This window comes from Nuphar pumila, chromosome 1 (genome assembly GCF_984573655.1).
Source record: "Nuphar pumila chromosome 1, dmNupPumi1.hap1.1, whole genome shotgun sequence".
Taxonomy (NCBI): domain Eukaryota; kingdom Viridiplantae; phylum Streptophyta; class Magnoliopsida; order Nymphaeales; family Nymphaeaceae; genus Nuphar; species Nuphar pumila.
The window spans coordinates 182,514,422-182,529,357 of NC_143249.1; the positions used below are offsets into that span (position 1 = coordinate 182,514,422).

General features: G+C 37.4%; 1 protein-coding gene across 1 annotated transcript; it reads left to right on the plus strand.

The window, feature by feature from the left end:
- Positions 1 to 12,517: 12,517 nt before the first annotated feature.
- LOC149851595 (pentatricopeptide repeat-containing protein At3g26630, chloroplastic-like) lies at positions 12,518 to 14,364 on the plus strand. Its single transcript, XM_090015503.1, has one exon. It carries the CDS (start codon positions 12,729 to 12,731, stop codon positions 14,163 to 14,165), a length of 1,437 nt encoding a protein of 478 aa, XP_089871629.1. The 5' UTR covers positions 12,518 to 12,728; the 3' UTR covers positions 14,166 to 14,364.
- Positions 14,365 to 14,936: the final 572 nt, after the last annotated feature.

Consider the following 14,936-nt stretch of genomic DNA (forward strand, 5'->3'; position numbering starts at 1 on the left):
GAGTGTTTTGTGATCGGTTCAGAGCCTTTTTGATTGGTTCCTACCATTTTTTTATCAGTTCCTGAATGTGGAGACTCTATTTTTATGAATAAGTGAAAGAACATGGATTTTTTCATTCATTTTTAAGGGTTTATAGGCTTTTTGTACATGTTTTAGACCAATTCGACAACTCTGAGATCGATTCAGGGCCATTTTAGACCGATTCTGAGCATTTTTAGACCAGTTTCATTACGAGGATAGTCAGTTTTACCCAAAAGAGCATGTTTTTGTTATTTTTCATGCTTTATAAGTGTTTATTATCATGAAATCTTGTCTTTTTACATGCATTTGATGATTATTTAAAGTTATGCATGATATTTAAGCATGAATTATGACTAAATTTATGATATTTATGATATGTTTTCATCAAAATTTATTTATGCATATAAGTTGCTGCATGAACCTGTATTTTTTATGATATAATATACATTTCGTCATGAATATAATTTTATTATCATATGTGCATGGGTATACTCTATAATACGAATATGTTTATTGTAAAAGATCTTGATTGACCGACTCATGCCACTAAAGTGATCTGAGTTATGTTGATTGGAGATTCTTTGGACCGTGTTAATATTCGGTATTATGATTGTGTGCGACTTTATGAAATAATGATTCTACCCAAAGGTAGGTCATTGTGTTTCAAATTCACACAGAGTGTAATAGTAGATGTGTATATCAACCCATGAAGCATGTTTATACTCAAAGGTACAATACTGAATTACCTTTGATTATATGATCTACTAGTTTCACCAATTAAAGTCAATTACTTTTAAAATTGAGGAGATGAAGCAATTATGAGTATTATCGTTTCTACCAAAGTAGAACGATAATGGACCAATTATGTTTGTCTAAAAAAAACTTGAATAATAAGGGGTCTCACATTTACGTTTTCAATATGAATCTTGTATAGTGCGACTAATCTCTCATTCATATGAAGAATAAAGCAGCCTCTCTGAAGGCTGTCTATGAAAAGTGGGAGTGCTTAAAAAGGATGTCTATGAGAAGTGGGAGTGGTCGAATAATCTTAGTCTGTTGCTTTTGCAATCACGAGTGAATAAGAATATTCGAAGCCCCATCTCTCACTGTAGGATAGTGAAGGAACTTTTGAAATTCATTAGAGCAAAAACTATTGATTTTATACTAGATTTTATCTCATGTTATATGGATTAGTAGCTTCGTTATGGATCTTGGTATATTGGACTCTATTAGAAGGCCACTAAATATCTTATGTGATAATGAAGCTGTTGTATCTTTCTTGAATAACAACAAGAGCTCAACCTTGTGTCAACACATGGAGTTAAATTATTTTTTTGTTAAAGAAATAACTGAGAATCATCTAGTATGTATTGATACAATCAGTATGAAGGAAATGACCGTGGTTCCTCTTACTAAAAGGCTAGCACTGAGATTATATTATAAACATTTAAAGAAGATGCGTCTGTTTGATTTTTTTTTATGTATGACAATACATTATGGTTATATGTGATCATATTTGTGAAACTAAATTGATTCTCTATGACTTTATGTATTGTTGATTATGCATAAAGGATCTCTTGTTTGGTTAGATAGAATAACATAATAACAATATTAAAAGACCAATAGAATGGGTCAGAGACCAACCTGTTCATAAAGATAATTTTAACATGCTAAAATACTAAAAATGAATTCTATTGTAGTGCGTGAAAATATGACATTTCATAAAGAGATGTTCATCTCCATGACTCGTATGATTCATTATTGTGATAAATGATAGCATGTGAACCTACATGAAAATTGAATCAAGATAACATGAAGTGTTTTTTCCATGTCAATAGGTCAAGTGAGAGAATGTTGAAATATGGATCGGATCTAACCTGATGTGACCCAATTTGACATTGATACATCATGGGATGGCATAATTAATGGGAGTTACAAGACAATTATTGCAATTGCCCATAAAGGATAACTACCGATAGTGGAAACCTCCCACTACATGCTTCTCTCAGAAGTCTATAAAAAGAGGCATGATTGCTTGATGAGAACAACAAAAGGGGTGTCCTCCATCTCTCCATTTGGGTTCAGGGTCCTGCTCACCATCGACATGATGACCTGGGCTCATCGTGGGCGTTGATAAGCTGAGAAGAACATCGAGCACCCACGTATCGTTTCATCCTCTACCGGTATATATTCTTACTTTTACATTCCGGTTCTGTTTTGATGAACACCAACAATCTTACCATTTTTCTCTTTGATTTTCACGTTCCCAAACTGCTCACACATTAAAGTCGATTTTCCTGTTGTTGTACTTGATTTATTTTCTTGCTTTTCCTATTTTTTTTTATAACAGCCGGGTTGCTGTTACAGTGGGTAAGCTTTCCACTTTCGTGGATAAGCTTTTCAACATTTCTTTTCAAAGAAATGATGTTGTCCTAGCTAAACTTACCATAGCAGGCTTTGCAGTTATTATCATAATCGTGATAACCACGATTCGTGACTCTGTTGTTGCTATTTCTGTGATTGCCTTTCTCATGCGCAGCCCTACTATGATTGGTTCGTTATTGAGCTTACCAATTTCAACACACTTGTCGATGTGCCTTTCTAGTGTTTGAAGACGATCGAGGGCCAGGGTGTATTACTCTCTTGTTTATTTTGGTTATCTTGTATTTGCATAAGGCTTGGTTATTAATAATACAGGCTCTCAATATTCTCCCGGTAAATGCAAGCATATTGCCCAACTATGTAAATCCTCATCTTGTGCTTTGTTTATTTTTTTGCTGGTTATATTATGATTGTGTGTGCTCGCTAGTCATATCAATATCATATTGATACTGGGCATGAGCCCCAAAAGTTTCAACATATATAAAATATAAATAAGGTCCTAAAAATGAGGAGACATGATTCTAATTGGTCGCACCAGAGGATATGACCTTAAAGTTACTAAGAATGTAGCACTCATAACCTCCTTGCATAAACTTGTAATGCATGTACACTAAGTTAACAAGATCCAACGTTCATAATGAATGATCTAAACTAAGTACCAAAAATAAATATAGTAAACCACGGTCTAACCTTAGCAGGAACCCGTTGTAATGATCTGGTAGAAATGTGTCCCCAACAACAGAATTTGTGTTTGTATGCTTTTTGATTTAGCGATTGAGAATGGCTGCGCGTAAGTTCATTATACATATCAAGAGAATACACTTTTTTTTTTTGAAAGGCAAGCTGGGGTTAGGCAGAGCCCTACCAGTTATACAACCATACCATTGGGTTTTGAACCTGCAACGTCCCAACACAAGGTGACGTGCACTAGCTTCTCCTACCAGACAAGCGGAGCCCCGTTGGTCAAGAGAATACACTTGAATGTAAGTAAACATCAGGCAACTGCTTTGTGCTATGTTTACATGTTGTGGATGTCTTAAATTTTGGACCTACTAATTTCATTCAAAAAAAGAATTTTGGACCTACTACAATTCATGAGTCTAAAGATATTTTGAAGAACATACAATGAGAATTTTAAATGAGGTTTGTAGTGGTTGCCCACCATAATCATGGCCCAAGCTTGGAGACCACCACAAACCTCTTCTGAGGTGCGGGTGCAAGGGCAGAGCCACCACTATATAGACCTATTATATTTTGTAAAATTTCCTTACTTACTAGTTAGGGTTTTGTTAAGTTTTCATGTATACGGCCATCTCCTTTTGGAGTTGGGGTATGAGTGAGTTTTAGGTACATTGGAGATTAGGGCTTTGAGAGTTATCGTATTCTGCCATTGTATTCCTCACATAGCTAGCAGTTTTTTCACTCCTCTTTCTCTCGTGAACATAGGCTTCAGTGTCAAACCATGCAAATCTCGTGTTTTATTGTTCTTTTTCTTCTCTATTTCTGTGTTTTGTTTGTGGTTTGCGTGGTGGTACATACTTAATATATGCATTCTGTAACAGAAAAGGTTCCAGTTCAATCTTGAATGAATTTTTTTTCAGAAGAATGAACTTAAAAGGAAATTAGTAGAACCATTATATGGGAAAAAGGATACCAAGATAGATGATGAAAGGCTCAATTTTGCAATTTATGAGATATAATTCCATGAGAGAATGGATCATAAATTGATAATAGACATCACTCGAAGGTCAGTAGAAACATGAAAACAGTTCGGCTCAAATAGGGAATATTACTCAAAAATACAAGTGTGCAGGTTCCAATGTCAAACCATGTGGTTATGGTTTAGGCATGCATGTACAAATAGACAAGGATGTGCGAAGGCAAATATATTTGACAACCCATTGAGGATAATGACAGTATAATTTAAATAGTCCTCCAGCAGGAAGCATAGGAAAGAAGTCAAGCTAAGAAATGAGAAAATATCCAAGTGGTCATTATGGACATGGGTATAGCACCAAGTGGTCATTATGCACATTCATTGATAATAATCATTTATAATTAAAAGAGGTTTTGAGAAATCTTGAAACCTTGATCCAGGTAGACAATTTGCAATCTACAAGAAAACCTATCTATTCACAAGATACAACATATGCAATACAGGGTTGGGTGAGAGTGCATAATAAAGCAACAGTGAAAACAAACATTACATGATCCAATAGAGACAAATGAAATCTTCTAGATCAAGAAAGAAATCCACGTCATTTGAATGCGAACTGTCTTCAACAAAATTCTTAATTTTAGAAAAGAAATTTTCAACAAACATGAATTTTAAGTAAACAGGCCTTGAGATTTGTGACAGCTTTATCTCTAAATCATGTCATGGCACTAATTCTCATCTGAAAATGATGAGATCTTTCTTTCTGCCTAAGAGGGAAACAGTGAAAACATGATCTCAATTATACAAGGTTCTTCACATGTTTCTAATGAATGGAGTATCAGTTCATACACAAACAATTACTTGACCCATGGCATTCATTTCATGATACCAGCAATTCCACATCACATATCATGAATTAAGATAACAAATACTTAAGACATTAATGCAGTACGGATTTGAAATCTTATCCAAATCATGAAAAAAATACTTACAGCTTGCTCAATTGAATCAAGCCTTTGTTCAACTTTAGCTTGATGAAGATATCTTAAAGAATAACCTGGGACAACATTGAACAGAAAATAACTATGAGCCAAAATTTGAAATGTATCTACAGGTTATCACCACGAGGATACAGAAATAACCTATTAAAGCAGAGATATGTTGAAGAAATGGTTTTACCATAACCACTAGATTTAAGTACAATAGCATAGAATGGTTTGCCCCCTCTAGTTTCCAAGTTTTTCTTTTGTAGTAAGTCCCCCCCCCCCCCCCCCTCCCAATGAATGAAATGGAAATGAAAAGAAGCTGCACTCTTCTATAGCTATTTCATTTGTAACTTGGTAAATTCTGTTTTTTTCAATCAGTGGAACCATTTTACCCAAAAGGAAGCAACCACATAGAGGAAACTTTTTAATTTAAACAGACTAATTTAACACAAAGGACTTATCTAACATCACAGTTTACCGCCTGAAGTCTAAACTTCCTACAGGTCTCTTCCGCAAATGGACTTGAAACATGCATGCACACACGCACACATGCACAGATGATGTCTCCTATCATTATAGTCTCTTGAAATGGTTTTGTAAGCTCCAAAATGTCTACTGAACATGGCAATTTGAACTTCCTGGCATATTGTTTTAGAACTTGGATGTTGTTTCTCTCCAAATTCTAAGCAGTATATTAGTGTTAGAATTGCCACAGTTGGTATATTATCAAGTAGAGCTCAATTTGAGCCTAATTGTGACCCCAAAAGGATTAAATTTGGTTTTGCACTCGGAAGATATATTAAAGAAGAGGATGTTAACTTTCCAAGGTTCAAAACCGCACCTCAAAACGATGTATGGTTAAGATGTTATGGCAAAAACCATAATTCTAGCTTGCCTTTCAAAAAAAAAAAACATTCAACCTGTTAGTGCAGTTTTTAGCCTTTGTCTGTATGAAGACAAGTCAGAAAATAGTGGAGCAACACATGGGACCCACTCCTTGATCCAATCTCCTTACCAATAGAGGATCACTTTAGGCAGAGAGGAGGTTGTGTGTTCTCCCCCGAAGACAAATTCGTGTGTTCGGGGGTGTATGGAGGAATATCTTGGGACCCGTGATAATTCATATGCCAATGTTACCTATGATGATTTTATAATAAAATAACATATAAAAAAGATAGATATGCGTTTGACGAAAATGTCCTCCCGTAAATAGCTTTGCATATTCCTGCGAGTCGAGGTCCGCCTTGGTTTTTAGTTTGTGTTACAACACATTGCCGCCTTCTCATTCCTGCCTTGTGTTACAAAACATTCCCGGGTTTGTTCCTACCTCATGGAGATAACTATAAATCGATCGACTGGTTCAATCATTGGTGGGTGTCATAGGGGGATTTGTCGGCCATCTCTTTTTACAGTCTTCTCTTCTTCTTCATTTTCGTTAGGCAGTATGAAAAAAAGCAATGACGCACAAATATTCCAACAAGTGCCATTAAGGCGTCGTGAGTACCTTTCTGTGTTATCATGCTGTTGTTGAAGAACATATGTCATCGTGAGTGCCATTAAGGCATTGTTTTGTTATTTCAGGTGGATGTTGGCTTTTCAATGGTTGGAAAATTAAAGATATTTATAAGACGCTGGGACCTGTTGACAAAAATGCTTGGTTATATATGCGAAGAAGGGCCTCTACCCCATCCGGTATCGCTCATTCACTCAGTATATGCAATGTAACACAAATCGCGGTTGTAGTAACATACTACCGATTTGTGAGATATTGTTTTGTTTATTAATATCGATTTGTAAGCTATTATGCTGAATTATCGTATCGATTTATAATATATTATGTGATATGTATATCGATTTGTAAGATATTGTGTGTTTTCTAATGTCGATTTGTAAGATATTTGTAGTATGATTTTAAAACATGTGGGTGCAGAATTTACATTGTTGCGCGCTTGCGATGGCGATTTGCGTATTCAAATCGCTGTTCATTTAGCGATTTTCATTGAAATCGCTTCACAACATCGTAGATATAATTAAATCGATGTACACACGTGAATTGCTATCATCAACATATATATACGATAAATCGTTTCTTTTATTGGCATGGTAAATAACAACTCGATGCATAGTATAAGCAAATAACAAATCACTGTTGCTTTTATACTGTGATTCATTCAATCGTTTTTTTGACTTGCTTAACTAATCGGTATCCGTTGTTATATGCATCTTGAATAAATTAAAGTAAATGTATGCGCTAGCTAATGTAAATTAATATCTTGCTTATGACAGTGGTGAGCTTATCATCTGGTTGCAGTGAAAATGATGTATCTCAATTATTGAAAAGTTATTGAGAAGTGAACATTTGTACTAATGACGCACCTGAAGAAGTGAACATGTGCACTAATGATGCACATAATAAGAAAGGTGCAAACATTGGATTTACTCTTGACTTGAATGTTCCAGCAGAAGAAATGCAATTCAATAATGAGGTAGACGATTATGACAGTATACTTGACTTTGTTCCCGCAAAAGAATGCAGTTTAATAATGAGGAAGCTGCATACAAATTTTATAATGATTATGCCTTAAAACTTGACTTCAGTGTTAAAAGGTATTCTTGGTCAAAAAATGCACAGGGTGTCGTAGTGAGAAAGACATGTTTGTTCTAAGAAAGGTTGGAAGAAGTCAAGTGGAAAGCCAACAAGGAGCAAGCCGGATTCAAGATGTGGTTGTCCAATGAGAATGGTGTTAAGAAGACTTTCGAATGAAAAATATGTAGTTTGCACTTTAATTAGTGATCATAACCATAAATTAGCAGCTTCATTTATGACTCCTATGTTAAGGTCACATCATAAAGTAACTGAAGCGCATGCTGCAATTGCTGAAATAACTGATAGCGCCGGCATTGCACCAAGGGAGACATATAATTTATGCGCGCATATAGATGGTGGTCCCGAGAATGTACCATTCACATCTATGGATCTAAGAAACCACTTGAGAAGAAAGAGGACAAATAACATGAAGAATGAAGAAATATGTTCTTTGGTTGATTACTTACAGAAAAAATCAAGCAATGACCCTAGTTTCTTTAGTGCAATGCAACTGGATGAAGATGAATATGATGTGAATATGTTCTGGGCAATTCAAAGTCAATAGTAGATTATGAATACTTCAATGATGTGCTTATTTTTTATACGATAATGAAGATTAATACTGAACAGTGGCCATTTGCGCAGTTTGTCGGAGAGAACCATCACTCACAGAGTTGTATATTAGGTGGCGCTTTTTTGTATGACCAGACAAATGAAACCTTTGAGTGGTTGTTCAAAGTATTTACACAGGCAATAAATGGGAAGCACCCTGAAGCTGTACTTACAAATGATGATCATGCAATTGCGGCTGCAATGTCTCATGTATGGTCAGATGTATATCACAACCTATGATTGTGGCATATCTTTCAAAATGCAACAAAGAACATATGACACATATTTAATCAGATGACAAGGTTTGATAAAAAGTTTACAAGGTGTGTACTTGAGAGCGTAGACGAGGTTACCTTTATGTCTGATTGGGAGGAAATGATTCAGATGTACGACCTTGAAGACTGTGTGTGGTTATAAAATTTATATGTAGACAAAGAGAAGTAGGCATTGGCATATGGAAGACAATACTTTTGTGCATGTATGATAAGCACACAAAGAGTTGAATCTATGCATGCCACACTAAAGAAAACCTTGTATTCATGTTTAACAATGTTTCGCTTCATGGAACAATATGAATTATTTATAGACAGTCTTAGACAGAATGAATTTGAACAAGAAATGAAATGCTTCAACACACGTCCTGTAACTTTCGACATGAAAATATTGATGTGACCTGCAAATCTGTATATACTAACTATATTTGAATGGATTAAGAAGATGATTATACAGGTCATGAATTGCAACATAGAAGAACATATGCTAACCGAGAATATGCAAAAATACCATATTGTATGGAAGGGCGAAGAGCATAAAAAAAGGCAAGAAGCATATGTTATGTATAATATTGACAACATAACAGTTGAATGTATGTGCAAAATATATGAATTCGAAGGTATTTTATGTCATCATGCATTAAAGGTACTTAATCAAGAAAATATACAAGAAATACTTGAGTCATATTTAATACAAAGATGAATGAGAAAAGCAAAGATTGAACTGCTGGATACAAATAATGTTAGTCCATCTAGTGTTGATGAGAAGTGCCACATAGCCTCCCGTTACCAACAACTATGTAGGTCATTTATGCATGTTGCAGATTTGACATCGAAAAGTTATGCATGAGAAAAGTGTCAAGGGAGTTACTTAAAAACATACAGTTAATTCACCATCAGTCCGTTGCAGCTCATGAAGACCAGTTTAAGAAAATGAATACGAATATTTCAAAATAATGCTGGTCTAGAAGGCCATCGAAGTGCATATTTCATAATCGGTTCTTCTGATATTCACTCAGTTGTCCATACCACGACAGAACTACAGACCACTGACACCGTCCTTTGAGCTTTTCACCTGGTGCTCTACTTCTCTTCTGACCTCCCTATAACACAAAATAACATATTATTTATATCAAAACACAATTAGTCCCATTTGTACTTCTACATGTCGCTGTACGCAATAATCGTTATCTATAAAAATCGTTGTACATTCGTTATCACTATAATCATATACACAATAATCGATATCAAAGAAATCCTTATACGTACTAATCACTATTACGGTAATTGCTATACATAAGTCACAGTAATCACTATACATAGTAATCACTATCACATTAATTGCTATACACAGTAATCATTATCACAGTAATCGCTATACATAGTAATCGCTATCACAGTAATCGCTATACATATTAATTGCTATCATAGTAATCACTATACATAATAATACATATCACAGTAAATCATTACGTAATCGCTATACATACTAATCACTATTACGTACTATCGCTATACACAGGTCACAGTAATCGCTATATATAGTAATTGCTATCACAATAATCGTTATACATAGTAATCGCTATCACAATAATCACTATACATAGTAATCGTTATCACAGTAATCACTATACATAGTAATACCTATCACAATAAATCGTGACAGACATGAGCGATTTACGTACCTTAGTCACATTTTTCTTCTCTTCATCCCCTCCCTCCCTCTTTTGCCTTTTTGTTGCTCCATCATTCGCTTCTGCTCCTCCCTCCTCTGCCTTTCTTGTTACTCCTTCGCTTCGCTGCCTTCCTCCTCTGCATTTTTCTACTTCTTTCCTCCTTCGCTCATTCGCCTTCCTCCTTTGCTTTTCTACTTCTTCCTTCCTTTCATTCTCTTCCTCTTTTTGCTTCTTCATTTCCCTTTCCTTATCTTCCTCGTCCTCCTTTTTCTTTCATTGCCTTTCCTTTTCTTCCTCATCCTGATGTTTCTTCCTTTGTCTTTCCTCTTCTATCTTCATTATTTGCCTTTTCTTCTCTTCCTCATTCTTCTTCTTCAATTGCCTTTCCTTCTCTTCCTTCTCCTTATTCTTCCTTTGCCTTTCTCTCTCCTCTTTCTTCTTCTTCAATTGCCTTTCCTTCTCTTTCTCCTTCTCCTTATTCTTCCTTTGCCTTTCCCTCTCCTCCTTCTTCTTCATTTGCCTTTTCTTCCTTTGCTTTTCATTCTCCTCCTCCTTCCTTTGCTTTTCCTTCTCTTCGTCATCTTTTTTCTTCTTCTTCATCTTTAGTTCTTCCTCATCCTTCTTTCTTTGATCTTCATCTTCAATATCTGATGGATCAGACTTTGCATTATAAAATTTCAACGCTTTGTCCCTGTCTTTATCATTTTCAATCTTCATTATATTTTGGTATGTTTCATAACGCTCATATATATTGAACTAGCAAATAATTTCTCTAATAGTCTTCCCCTCGAACGACGAGGGCTTTCTTGTCTTACAAACTTTAGTCATTGCTAACCTGCACAACACATAAATTTAACCGCATTATTATATGTTACAACCGCCTTCCCAAGTATATATTATTACAAATTATCACATTCGTTACACAATCACCAACATTACAAAGCGTCACAATATTTGGCTTCATAAGTAAACATCATTGTAAGATTTAGCAAACTTAAGTATAAATCGAGGTAACTTCATAAATATACATCGCTACTGCTTTAAATGTATAAATTGTTGTTGCTTCAAACGTATAAATCGCTATTGATTTAAATGTATAAATCGTTCATGCTTCAAACTTACAAATCATTGTAGAAATCACACCCTTCATAAGTTTATATTGTTGTAACGTTTAAGCTTCATAAGTAAACATCGTAACTTAAGTACAAATCGTGGTAACTTCATAAATCATAAATACACATCGCTATTGCTTCAAACGTATAAATCATTGCTGCATTGAACGTATAAATCGCTACTGCATTAAATGTATAAATTATTGCTGCATTCTAACATATAAATTATTGTAGAAATTTAGCCTTCATAAGTATATATTGTTGTAATGTTTGGCCTTCATAAGAACAGATTGTGCTAAATATTTTTCGACGCATAGAAGGTGAATATGTACAAATCGATTTGTTTCAGTATGAAAATAAGTATTATTTAGCATGAATAGTACAACCAGTTGTAGGATTTAGCATTCAGATTTACAAATCGATTTGTTTACATAACGAAACCTTACACGAAACTCACCAAAACGATAAAAGTTTTGGTAATTCGACATTGGAGGAGAAACACCCAGAAGGTAGATGCAGTCGATGGTGGCAACGATGCTCTCACTACACAGACGACGAGAAAGGTTGCTCCGACGACAGTAGACGCCAACAAAGGGTGCTCCAACGGCAATAGACGATGACAAAGAGTGCGCCGTCAAAGGGAGCTCCTGTTATAGCAGATGGTGCAAAAGTTTTCTGCTTACGACGAAAACAAAATGTTTGAACTTTGAAGAGTTAAGATCATCCTCATTTTTCTGGATGAAGAATATTTTTGTCTTTTTCTTGAATCATTATTTCATAGCGAAAAAGGATACTTAAGTCTTTGCAACTGTACCAGACTCCGATACACACGGAGATATGAGCCCCACGTGCTTATATATGTGGCGCTCATTGGAACCCCCAAAGACACACGTGCGTGTTGGGGGGTGAAGGGTTCATATAACCTGCTTCACTTTAGGCCAAACCGAGTTTTTTCAAGTATGATGAAAACGGCGGACTAGAGAACCCCTTACCTCAAATCTAAGGATCTCTGTTTCTCATATCTTAGAGCCAAGTTAATCAAACACACCTTTAAAGGGAAAGGGAGACAGAGGGGCCCGTGGGGTATCTGGATTCACCCACACATCCGCAACGTATCGAGGGAGTCACTCATATCGAGGGAGTCACTCATCTTATCATAAGTCGAGCACTTTGATAAGTTGGGATATTGCTTTTGTATTCCCATGTTCCAGCTCATCAGAGTGTTGGGGGTGATTGTTTGGGTGCATCCAAACGCGCTCGCCTGACAATGATGATATGGCTCTGAAACAAACCCACCTGTTCTCTTCTTTGCCGGTGAAGAATGGGGGACAAAACGGGTTAGCGTCCGATCCCGCTTTGAATCTATAGCAGCACAGCACACAACAGTTTGGGTAGAGAAGAGTGAGAGTGAGAGAGAGAGACCATGAGCGTGTGCATTGCGGGCACCGGCGATGCGAGCCCCAAGCTGTATATGGCATGGGATCGTGGGTTGGTTCGGCAGGAAGGGGTGTCCCTCCTCAAGAGGTGCAAGAGCACGAAGCAGGTGAAGCAGGTGCACGCTCACATCATCAGGAACGGCTCCGGCAGCGATTGCATGCTACTGACGAAGGTGCTGCAGCTGTGCGTCTCCTACGGCAGCATGCGGTACGCCACCCTCGTCTTCGATCAGATCCCCAACCCCGACGCCTTCACGTGGAACATCATGATAAGAGGCCACGGCCGCAACGGCTCCCCCATGGACGCCCTTCTTCTCTACAATCTCATGCTCGCCAGAGGCGTCTTCCCTGATAATTTCACCTTCCCTTTCGTCGTGAAGGCGTGCGTCTTTCTCGGTGCCATCGATAAGGGGAAAGAGGTCCACGCCCGTGCCATGAAAGCGGGATTCGACACCGACACGTTCGTGCAGAATACTCTGATGGGTTTGTATCTCAATTCGTGCGATGCAGAGGCTGCTCACCGAGTGTTTGTTGATATGTCTCACAGAACCATCGTCTCGTGGACCACTATGGTTTCTGGGCTCGCAAAATGTGCAGACCTCAAGACTGCCCGGGTCCTATTTGAGCGGATGCCAGATAAGAACGTCGTCTCCTGGTCCGCCATGATTAATGGGTATGCTCGAAACGGGCAGCCACACCAAGCACTGGAGCTCTTTCACCAGATGCAATTGGCCAATGTAAGACCGAATGAGTTCACATTGGTTAGCCTTCTTTCGGCCTGTGCAGAACTCGGTAGCCTGAGTTTGGGAAATTGGGTTCATGATTATATTCAGAAGAATGGATTTGAGCTGACGGTTTTCCTAGGGACGGCTCTTCTGGACATGTATAGCAAATGCGGCAGCATAAGTGATGCCGTACGAGTGTTTCAACAGATGCCTGAGAAGAGCGTGGCAACGTGGAACGCGATGATCACTAGTTTGGGAGTGCACGGGCGAGGAAAAGAGGCGATCCGCGTGTTTAGCGAAATGGAGAGGGAGAATGTGAAGGCGGACACAATTACCTTCATCGGGGTCTTATGCGCTTGTCTCAATGCTGGTTTGGTGGAGGATGGTTGCAGATATCTGGATTGCATGATTCGAGAATACAGTATCGTGCCTACCATGGAACATTACGGTTATGTCGTTGAGCTGTTATGTCGGGCAGGCCAGCTTAGCGAAACTTATGAGCTCGTAGCGAAGATGCCTATTGAGCCTGATGCTTCTATTTGGAAGTCACTGCTTACCGCTTGCAGGACTCATGGTGATGTTGAGCTAGGACAGGTTGTGTCAAAACACATTGCCAGCGATGATGCCCTTACATACCCTAAAACAGAGGATCCTGTATCAACAAATCCACGAATGACAATTGAAATGGAAGTGGGATGATCATGGTCAAACAATCAAGAAACACATTTTTAATGCTATTGGCATTCCATGATTGGTAGCGATCATGGAACTGGTAATTTTACAGCCGCTTTCTCTGGACAATGTATAGCCTGTTGATTCATTGAAGGATGAGCATTTGAATGATTATTGTATAATGTCCTGAACATCAATTTGATGTAATGCTGTTTTTTTTTTTCTGAAAGACAATTCAATATATTGTTGTTGAGCTGTGTATCATAACCAATGGCTATCTCCCTGCAATTGCTTCTCTTCAGCGCATATAAAAAAGAAATGGTCAGTTTTGAACTTGCTGTCTATAACCTAAACTTTCTTCCCTTTAATGGTAAAATGTTGAAGTTGGACAAAGACTACAGCCCTATGTCGAGGTAGTTAATCTCACCTAGTGGAAAGTGGGGGCAACTTTCATAAATGTTCACTGTAGCTCTATAAAGTAGGTTTGTTTCTCAGCCTGCTCATGTTTCAATGAAGAGAAAAAACATAAAAACCTATGAAATTACTGATTACAAAGAGTTTGGGAGCTTCCCCTTATCATCTGCGCTCATCTTTTTTGTGGGGCCCATCTGCAAAAATGAGCAATCCAGTCATGGTGGTTAGATCTGAGTGAACTGTCAAATTAACGGCATGGTGACCCTTTACCATTGACTTCAAGTCAATCTCAATTTGCTCGATTTGATTATCGCTGCTGTAGATCAGGTCTGGTGATTCTGATTCTTAGAGTACACGTAGGATGTGACCAAGTTCAGAAAATCC